The sequence below is a fragment of the Citrus clementina genome, unplaced genomic scaffold, assembly GCF_000493195.1.
Source record: "Citrus clementina cultivar Clemenules unplaced genomic scaffold, Citrus_clementina_v1.0 scaffold_8, whole genome shotgun sequence".
NCBI lineage: Eukaryota > Viridiplantae > Streptophyta > Magnoliopsida > Sapindales > Rutaceae > Citrus > Citrus x clementina.
The window spans coordinates 19,567,474-19,577,584 of NW_006262022.1; the positions used below are offsets into that span (position 1 = coordinate 19,567,474).

A 10,111-nucleotide genomic window follows, 5' to 3' on the forward strand; every position below is an offset into this window, starting at 1 on the left:
CTATCAAATGCTGTCACATTTAATCATCTTAATTAGGTTTTCAAAATTATTATAAAGTTCAAAAGATTGGGTAAAAATCTCTTTTGAGTTTTTCTTTGAAAAAGATTATCAAACACTCTTCTAAATTTGGACTTCTTCATTTATTTTTGCAAACAAGAGGAAAACTAATTAGCAATAAACTTATTCTAAAAGAACATTTTTACCTGAGGAACCATTAGAGAGAGAACAAGTTTATACTGTAACTCAAGTTTGCGAGGAACTCAAAAAAGGGGGGAAAAAGTTTTAAGAAAAAAGAAAAGAAAAGAAAAGTATAAATTGATGTGCACATTTCCAAGAAACAAAATAAAACATAGAATGTCAAGCTCTTGGATGGTAAATGTGCGGCCTCTTCCTTAAGAACTCGGGAATCTCTACTGAACCACTACCTGAGTTAGAGGAACGTCTACTCATACCAAGGGACACATCATTATGCGAAAGGTGGGTTCCCTGCTACATTTTCACATATCAAAAGGACATAAACAAAATGATAATTGACTCAGAGATATAGACCGAGTAGACATACCTTCCCTTCGAGTTTATCTCTTTTGAATCCAGTGGCAATCAGAGTTATGCTCACCTAAAAAGCAAACGAAGACACATCTTTTGAGCTGTCAAACTCTTAAAAGAAGTTTTATCTCCTTACATTACTAGGCAAATCAGGAACTGAATATCATCTTTTAGGGGTAATAATGCGAAGGCTAGACTTATAAAAGACAAACCTTGATATTTGACTATTAGTTACTGCCAAGATTTGTATTTATGAGAAACAATAAAATATCAAACTCAGATTAACAAAGAAAAGGAGAATGGCAATGCATTCAGTGTACATAACAGCCCAAAGTTCTGTATATTGATTTGATGATGAGAATGAGTTCACTAAAAATTTTGATCAGCGGGCAATAAGAAACTTATAACTAGTATACCTTGAGTTTCCTACATGACTAATGATATTCTAATTAAAAAAGACGCTTTTTTTTAACCTAAGGCTAATCAAGTGGGAATTTAGTGGAAAATAGACTCCGGAATTCAAAAAACTGATAATAGCGTCCCTATGTATCCAAGCATTGTTACTCATCATAATTATTGTGGATGTAGGAGCATAATACTACTGTTTGGGTGACCTCAAGTCTTGTGTGCTTGAAATCCCAAACATGACTCAGATTTTTTATATGTTTGTCTTCTGTTTTTGTGTATACGTGACAAGCTCATCTGGTATTAATCTTGCATGTTCAGGAGGTGGTTAGAGCTTAATACTATTGTTTGCACTTGCCTAATGCCTACTAGTTTAAGAATTGAGTCAAGCAGTAGCTTAACAATGGTAAACGCATGATTATAAATTTTTACTTTTGAAAAATCAAAAGACTTTTCAGGATAGCACCTAGTATGAAACAAAGGCAACACAAGTTATACCAATCGCATACCAAATACAAAAATACTATTTGTATCCACAATTGACATTAAGCATGCAAGCATGAGACAGAAAAAGAGAAAAAATAAAGCTTAGTAAATCCAAAAGTAATCATGTACTGATTTAGGGAGGCTTTTAATGTCATTAGCCTATCTGATTGCATGACATATTATGGATCCTTCAGAATTTCTTATTGTATTTAGATAAGCAGAAATATCCAAAATTCAGGTTGTTAGAGCTCATGATCAGTGTGGTCTTTTTATATCCATTCATTTTATTAATTGATAAAGCAGCAAGATGACAATGAGATATTTCCATTTGTAGAGCTAAGATTCTTTTTTCAAAGTTTCTATCTAAGAGCTGAATACTACTAAAAAAATACATGTGATGCTTGTGTTATTTTTGGCTCTATCCAACTTACTTGATTACTTAGTGATTTATCTATCACTGCTCCAAATATCAAATTTGCACTGGGATCTACAAGGTCATATATAACCTCTGCTGCAGTATTCACCTGCAAGAAATTTGACATGTCAATTAGAAGACAAAGGCATGTGGTCACAGCAAGCTGAAGCAAATATTATGATGAAAGCATATCGTAAATGGTAAACAAGAGAGTTATCCCAGGATAAGCCGAGAGCACTGGTAACCACATTATTTTTTATGTGGAACAAATGTCAATCTTATGGGACAATATCCAACCATAAAATTGCTCTCAATAGAAAAGAAAATGGAAAAATAGAAAAAAGACATTCCACAAAATTTGTAGGTGCAACACAAACAATGGTTTGAACCAGAATATTATAAATAAGAACAGGCCTACCTCAAATAAAGTTAAATCAGTTCCACCGGTTATATTCCACACAATGCCAGTAGCTCTCTCGATTCCAATATCTAATAAAGGTGATTGGATGGCATTCAATGCAGCATCTCTTGCCCTACTCTTTCCTGTAAATCATCAAAGTTCACAATCACAGCAAGTATTTTGAGCAGCATTAATTTCTCATTCTTGGGTCAGAATTTCTCAACAAATGATTAAAATATTAAGCAGCACACCATGAAAGAGGCAGACTTATTGGGAAGAAGGCTAACAGTTATAATGCAACCAATTTCCAATTCTCTTCCACCACTCACTTCAAACACTAAGCCATTGGATTAAATCTAATCTACAAGAATAACATTTGCTGAAAATTAACTGTACTATTCTTTCACCTTTTCAGAATCTAATAATTTCTGTTCCTTCAGGGAAAATGAAAAAATTAATAACCCCAGAACATTAAGAGATTGGGAATTTCAAGCTCACCAGTTGCAGTTCCTATTCCCATGAGGGAAGAACCTGCATCCTTCATAATAGCTCGAACGTCAGCAAAATCAACATTAACAAGGCCTGGAATCTGCAGTCAATAAAATTCACTACAATTAAAAGAGGATAAACTTAAAGATGCTGAATATAGGTCATCAGAAATCCAATTGACAGAAGGATAGTTGAAAAGAAGGTCATTGGCATTACGAGATCATTGGAGGTTCATAATCCAAAAAGAACTACCATGATCACATCCTTTAGGGACCTGAATACATATCTTTCCTCATATTTGATGGAAAATGAAATTGGTTATGTATGGCATCTTCAAGCCAGCCCACTCAAGGTACATAGCTGTATTAGCATTTATTGGAAGTACATGAAGTTGTGCAAGGTCAAACTTAGTATCTAATATCATGATATGACCAGATTACTGCTTCAGAAAAAGCAGTACAATCAATGTGACACATTGCGCAAAAAATTAGGTTGACCTAAATCATTTATAATCACTTATTTAGAAACAAAGACTACAGAATAAACTATATAAGGCGGCAGTAGATATGCAGCCAGATAAAATACAAAGAGTACAGAATAAACTATATAAGGAGGCAGTAGATATGCAGCCAGATAAAATACCGAGGGAACTAATGTGTAGCTTTTGACTCTTGAGACAATTTAAAATGCACTGAAACATTTGAAAGGCTTTCCTATCTTATGAGGAACTGTAAAAGCTGCATAACTCATCTGCTCATTATGGTAAATCAATGAGCAAAATTGCTCGGTATTTCATACAATTTGTATATATTGAAACCAAAATATTAAACATAGAAGCTAGAAAAGGCTAGTATTTTAAGCTAGAAAAGGCTAGTATTTTACCTTAAAGCTATTCTAATTAAATCATCTATATTTTTTAAAATAGAACAGTTAGATTCACATGCAATTGGGAAGCCCAATAAGATGTTATTAATTATGATCCCACAAATTTCTTTAAGCATTCCATACCGTAATTATATCAGAGATACCACGAACACCTTGACGAAGTGTATCATCAGCCAAATTAAATGCCTCAGTTACTGGTGTGGACTGTGAAACTGCAGTCAACAATTTGTCGTTTGGAATAACAATCAGTGTATCAACGTTATTCCTCAGATTTGCAACTCCTTCCTGAGCTTGAATGGCTCGCCTTCTACCCTCAAAACAGAATGGAACCGTAGCAATACCAACAGTCAAGATACCCATGGATTTTGCAATGCCTGCAATTACAGGAGCAGCACCAGTGCCAGTACCTCCACCCATCCCAGCCTAAGATTTGACGCCATAGGTAAGACAATGTACCAAAACAAATAGCATACCGCCCAATTAAAAGGATTCAAAAGGATAAGATGTGACATAGTAGCAGCAGTACATCAATATCTACAGTTTCATGGTGGCCACACGGCCACAGGTTATGAAGCCCTCATACTGACACTAGCTGAAAAAGATTCAAAATTTACCCTTGAACCAGATCTGTGGTACGTTCCTATGAAACTCAAGCCTTATGCACAAAAGCTGGCCAGTAACATCTATCTAATTATACAGTCAATGGGCACCAAATACTAATGGGAATTTAAGTTGAAAAGCTACTTCGGTTGCGCATGAAAGGAATATATATTGTCATCCTTTAAATTAAGGAAACAGAACTTGAACTTACTGTCACAAAGATCATGTCTGCACCAGAAATTGCCTCCTCAATTGCCACCTTGCTCTCATTGGCAGCATTCATGCCTACACTCGGGTTCCCACCTGCACCAAGCCCCCTAGTCAAGTCACATCCAATTTGCAAACGGTTCTCTGGGATCACTGGTGACACCTTCATGGCCTGAGCGTCCGTGTTAACAATCCAAAACTCCACACCCGTCATTGAACTCTCAATCATTCGATTAACAGCATTAGACCCACCACCCCCTACGCCAATAACTTTGATCTTGGCTTCATTGTTGTTATTTGGAACCGAAGATTGTCTCAAGCTCTCACTGACACTTTTGCCAAGCCCCTCTTTCATAGAACCAAACAACACGTTGGTCCCATCACCACTGAGCATCGAAACTTCAGGGTGTAAATCCAGAAAAGGATCTTTACTATGATTGGGACTGACATTGTGAGCTTTAGCGGAACACTTCAACCGCAGAAAATCTTTAACATTCCTTGGGCATGCACCCCATGAATCACTTCTATAGTCCAAAATCTTAACCGAACTGGCTCTACTAATTTGAGTCTCCTTTGATATGCAAGTATGGGATGGAGCAAAACAAGTCGATATGCGAGTTGCCATATCAAAGAGTAAAATGTAAATATTGAAACTTACAATTCAATGCACATTACTCTTGCTGTTCCTGGTCATGACAAACACAAGACAAATTATTGATTAAACAGATATGTTAACAGTAGAGTGTCAAAAACAATTATTTAAAAAAAAATTAACGCATTTAGGGAAAAAAAATCGACAAACCCAATAGAAAATCAAGAAGTGAAGGGTAATTAGTTATAAGAAATATCCACATTCTAAAGAAAAAAACGAAGTTTGTATCAAGGAAAAGTACCTCTCAAGAATAATACTGCTGTCAAACAGTCAAAGAAGTTAAAGAACAGTGGAAAAAAGAAAGTGCAAAATAGATTATTGCGGCGCGCAAAGATTGAACCAGAAAAAGAGGGGTGAGATTTGTCATTTGACCAGCTTGTTGATTTTAACTGAAAAATCTGCCAAAATCATTAACCAACTTGTTGACTTGACCAGGACTCCAGCCACCTTGGACTACCTATTGGGGGTCGGCGAATCTGACACGATTTCCATTTTTTCAAATTTTTTTCTTGAGAAATAATATGGTAATTGTCAATCCAATGTTTTGTACTTTTGTTTTGAAGAATGAATTACGAAAAAAAAAAGCAAGTGAAAACCCTCCTCGGGGATTAAGGTCTGAGGGAAGTGTTTCTTTTATTATTAAAATTATTTGTTTACTTTGCTTTATCACCTATTTATTTTGATAAATTTTATGATAAAATATAAGAAATATATACCACCCTTTAATTTGATTTAATTAATATTATGACTTCTCATGTTTTTAGAAGTGAAATAAGAAGCAAGGGAAATGGGAAAAGCTAGCGCATTGCTGAATATTTTATGAACTACCTGCTTGTGATTTGAGTGTTGGTAATTTGGTATCACCCAAAAAACGGATTGTTTGATTGCTGATATCTCATTTGCTTTAACTTGATTGCACTAACACAAATAAGCAAATCAAAATTGAAAATTTCAAGTCTAGCAAGACAACATAATGCCTACTCTTCATGCACTCCTGTGTTGAACATTTTCGATGATTCAGAGTCATTCTTTCAATTTCCTCAATGACAGCACAGGGTAGATCATAGATGCAAGTCTTAGTTGATTCCCCCTTCCTTTTCATGGTGTGGGTGGAAGAATTGGAAACTTGGAAGGAATGAGAGAGATAAATAAGACTTTTACCAGTAAGTATCGTTTCCATTCTCATTCACTTTTAACAACACGGTAAATGCGGCGAACAAATATCATGGAAGCACGAAAACTGATGGAACCGAGAATCAGAAAGAAAGCGTAGCACATGGCTGCATTATAGCCAAGAAAGAAAGATAGCTGCAAGAAACCGCTCATATTTGATCTGAAATAGAAGTAGATGCTATATGCAAACATAAAAATGGCTGTTGAGCCCCCCCGGAAGACAGATCTGCACCAAAGAGACAAAATAATTTATCAATATGCAGCAATGCAAGGAAAGAGGGAGAGGTCCTGCACATCTGTTTCTCACTGAAGGAAAATCATTAATCTCATACCACTTAACCCATCGAAAGATCTGTTTGTTCAGATCTTTCAGTCCTGTTCTAAAGTTGAACAATTCCAGAATGATATTGATATAGAATGGGTACGCTCAATTTCTGATTCGACAATATAAATAGTTCAATAACATACCATAGAGACAATAGAGTCACAATGACACAAGAATCATGGCCAATTTCTGATCTGTTTGTACTAGTTTTTATATTAGAGACTACGCTGAAAATTTTAATGGCATTTTCCTGGTACCCACAGTGAATAGAAAAACAAAATTGTGCCTTTACACACCCATGCAGCTGCTTCCTATATATTAGATAATCATGTTGTCCATTTACATCATTAGAGGAAAAACTTCAAGACAAACAGAGGCCTGACGAAATTTTAAAACACTTCAGTTTAATATCTGCCCATTTGCATAGTAAATCATGGACAATACATTCATTCCTCAACTATAACCATTAAGGATGTAGAAATGTTCACGTTTTGTATTTAAGCTTCTTCCTAAAAAACTTAAGCTTCAGCTGAATCAATTAAGAATTACACATTCAGTAATAGACTAACACTATCTCATAGCTGTCAAAGTCTGAGATCACCACAAAGGTGATGAAAGTACAAGTCAGTAACATCTGAAACAAACAAGCACTCATATCTACCTACTGCATACGTATTTGTGAAGGTGTGTGAACGTGTACAAATAAATGTTGCAAAAGCCCATACCTCCACCACCATTCGTGGTCCTCCACAGACAGCTGAATGTAAGTCAAACCGATGCTCAAAATGGCAGTAAGCACAAGAAGGATGATAAACATGACAAACAAGATGCCTGGAGGAGTAAATATTTTATAGCCCCACAAGCTCGCGTATAAGTGATGTAACTCGAGGGCAATTGTACTAAAAGATAAGAGGCCCACAATAAACATCTGACAAGGTGATTTTTGGTACCAAGGCAATGGCGGAATCTCTCTGGGGTATCTGTTTAAAGCGCTAGGAGCTTGAAATTCGGACCTAAACCAGTACCCAATTCTCCCTCCCAAGGCAAGCAATGGGACAGCAAAAAGCATGTAAATGAAAACAATCACCATAATGGTGCCAAATGGAAGTGCAGCTGTAGCCCCATAAGAAACAGCAACTGTGTTAAGGATAAGCACTGTCACAGTCAATGGGCCGAAATACAAAATCCCAGCCAGAAAAACACTCCTTTCCTGAAAATTTACATTGCTTATACCACTCAGTCAGGTGAAAAACAGCAGGAGAAAAAGAATGACGTTGGCTTGAAAATTACAATGAAGAAATTACCCATCCAGCATCAGAAAACTGATTGTGGAAAGAAGAAGTAATGTACCCAGCAACTACTGATGTCAGAGAGTATAATAAGACAAGGGAAGTGCTCAGCAGTCCACGATTGTACGGATAAAGGATGCCAAGAAATGCGAGCACAAATAAGATACAAACACTGTAGGAACAAGATTCAACATTGAGAAAATAAGTTAATACAAGAAAACTTAAACACAAAAAGGCACTTCTTCCATAATGCTTAGTAATTTTATAGGGATGCATAACTACTTAGAAGTTACAAACAAATTTCCCTTCGCAAAATATTTAGCTTTCCAAATTCCCAGAGAAAATGACAATCGTCTCCAGTAACAACCTAATTTGGAATGCCACAACTATGATGATAATTATCAGTAAGGAAAATGAAGGAGATAAAATACAATTCAATCAACTTATGCAAAGAAGTCAGGTTCTGTAAGCTGGATTGACAAGTATGGAAGCATTGAAATGTTGATGAGACAACATAGGATTATACGAAGCTAAAAAAATTTAAAAAGTAGAAAGGAGAATAATGGTTTCAAGAAGTTACATGGTCAGCAGTTGATTACCCACACCCATGACAGCAGAGAACAAGGAAATGTTTTGAGGGTATCTGAACACATCACCATGAATGTATTTCCAACCAACCTCCTTATCTTCTTCTTCATCTCCACTAGAGCATCTGCAATGTATAGGAAGAACATGAGGTCAACAATAGACAAAAAGTGCTATAAGGTTAACTCGAGTTCATGAATAACTATAATATCACAGTGTATTACTTCCTCAGATCATTCTTCAGCCGCCGCAAAATAAGCAAAATAAGCAATCCCATCAAAAGCAAAATGAAAACAATCGAGTTGATAAATGAGAACCAATGAATCTTGTGAAGGGTTGGCAGTGATGAAGCTCTCGAGTATTTATCCATTCTGGTTTTAAACTGAGCTGAGGTTTCACTCCAGACAATCGAATAAGTAAACTTAACATTGATCTCAATGTCATCCGTTATATCCACAACGCTAGTTGGGTCACTAAAAGCACGAATTTCTACAACCTGATCGCCGTTATATAAAGCATCAAACTGCACGCGTGTGAATAGATAATACTTATTCCCCTTCTCACTGAGCACCAAGCTCCCATCTTCAATTTTCCCAATATAACCCCAGATTGGGAGATCATCATAGTACATTTGGAAGTAAAAATCATCAGCAACAGCCTTTCTAAACTTGGCAACTTCATCGACCTTGAGCTTCTTCGAACAAAGGGTAACCCCAGTCTTGGCTTCCAAGAATTTCAACTCATACAAAGCACTCGCCAGACGATCACCATTCAGCACTTCCCCAAGAGTCTCCTTCTTCCATTTTATTGGCTCTGCAAGTCAAAATAACCAGGACTCAATACTATAATTAAATGCCATTTAAATTTCAAAATTTTATACTGCCACACCTAATTTATTTCAAAAAATTACTCAAAATCCAACCTTTTTCTGAAAAAGTCATATACCAATAACATTAATGTCTGTGTACCTAGAGGCTAACCTGAGCGGCAAAATGGCAAGTCATAATATTGATACGTCTCACTGCAAAAAATCAGCAATTAAAAAAATTTAAATTTTTTTGAGAATTGATGATTTGTGATAGAAATTAACCGTGTTTCAATGTGAAGGAGATGACCTGGGATTGTTGAGTGGTCCCACTTTGTTGACGAGCAAGGGGACGGGATCTCCTGCATTGTAGCGATGATCGTGCGGTGACAATGTGGCGGATCGCGATGAGACAGCTAGGATTAGGATTGCGAACAGAAGCTGCAGAGATGTAATTTTAAGTGATTTTTGAGTCATTTTTTTTTCTTCTTTTATAGCGTTGTGGAGATTTGAAGCTGTTTGAAATTAGACAGTTTTCATTTAGTCCTATATCAGTGTATCGAATTCAAGCTTCAACTCTCTCCCACTGCTAACCCAGATCGTTTTGGTTGAAACTACGTCGTTTTCAGTATTTCTAAGGCTCTGTTCGATAAGGATCCCTCTGAGTTACATGCATGTACCTTACAACACTCTCACATGAATAATATTCATACACTATTTATGTGAGAGAGATGTAAGGTACATGCATGTAACTTAGCATTAGCCGTTCGATAATGATATAATTGGTCGAGCATGTTCATTTTTGCCAATCGAATGAAATGTATAAAAAAATTTCATCGTTAACGGTTT

The 10,111-nt window shown here is 36.2% G+C and overlaps 2 protein-coding genes across 6 annotated transcripts; both read right to left on the bottom strand.

The window, feature by feature from the left end:
* Nucleotides 1–301: 301 nt before the first annotated feature.
* On the bottom strand, nt 302–5,586 carry LOC18033777 (cell division protein FtsZ homolog 2-1, chloroplastic). 4 transcript variants are annotated; one of them, XM_006424182.2, is made up of 8 exons: nt 5,327–5,586; nt 4,438–5,119; nt 3,750–4,049; nt 2,751–2,841; nt 2,271–2,395; nt 1,869–1,961; nt 563–616; nt 302–486 (listed from the first exon to the last, which is right to left on the bottom strand). In XM_006424182.2, exons 2-8 carry the CDS (start codon nt 5,056–5,058, stop codon nt 358–360), a joined length of 1,413 nt encoding a protein of 470 aa, XP_006424245.1. In that variant the 5' UTR covers nt 5,059–5,119; nt 5,327–5,586; the 3' UTR covers nt 302–357. The 4 variants fall into 4 exon arrangements, with proteins under 4 accessions (XP_006424245.1, XP_024034921.1, XP_024034923.1 ...); XM_024179153.1 differs by having other exon boundaries at nt 302–489; XM_024179155.1 differs by lacking the exon at nt 5,327–5,586 and adding an exon at nt 5,236–5,275 and having other exon boundaries at nt 302–489.
* A 372-nt stretch (nt 5,587–5,958) lies between these two features.
* Nucleotides 5,959–9,855, bottom strand: LOC18034703 (transmembrane 9 superfamily member 5). 2 transcript variants are annotated; one of them, XM_006424183.2, is made up of 7 exons: nt 9,573–9,855; nt 9,438–9,478; nt 8,682–9,270; nt 8,453–8,584; nt 7,888–8,044; nt 7,309–7,793; nt 5,959–6,484 (listed from the first exon to the last, which is right to left on the bottom strand). In XM_006424183.2, the coding sequence occupies exons 1-7, from the start codon at nt 9,737–9,739 to the stop codon at nt 6,268–6,270; spliced, it is 1,788 nt and encodes a 595-aa protein (XP_006424246.1). In that variant the 5' UTR covers nt 9,740–9,855; the 3' UTR covers nt 5,959–6,267. The 2 variants fall into 2 exon arrangements, with proteins under 2 accessions (XP_006424246.1, XP_024034920.1); XM_024179152.1 differs by having other exon boundaries at nt 9,548–9,702.
* Between the last annotated feature and the right edge of the window lie 256 nt (nt 9,856–10,111).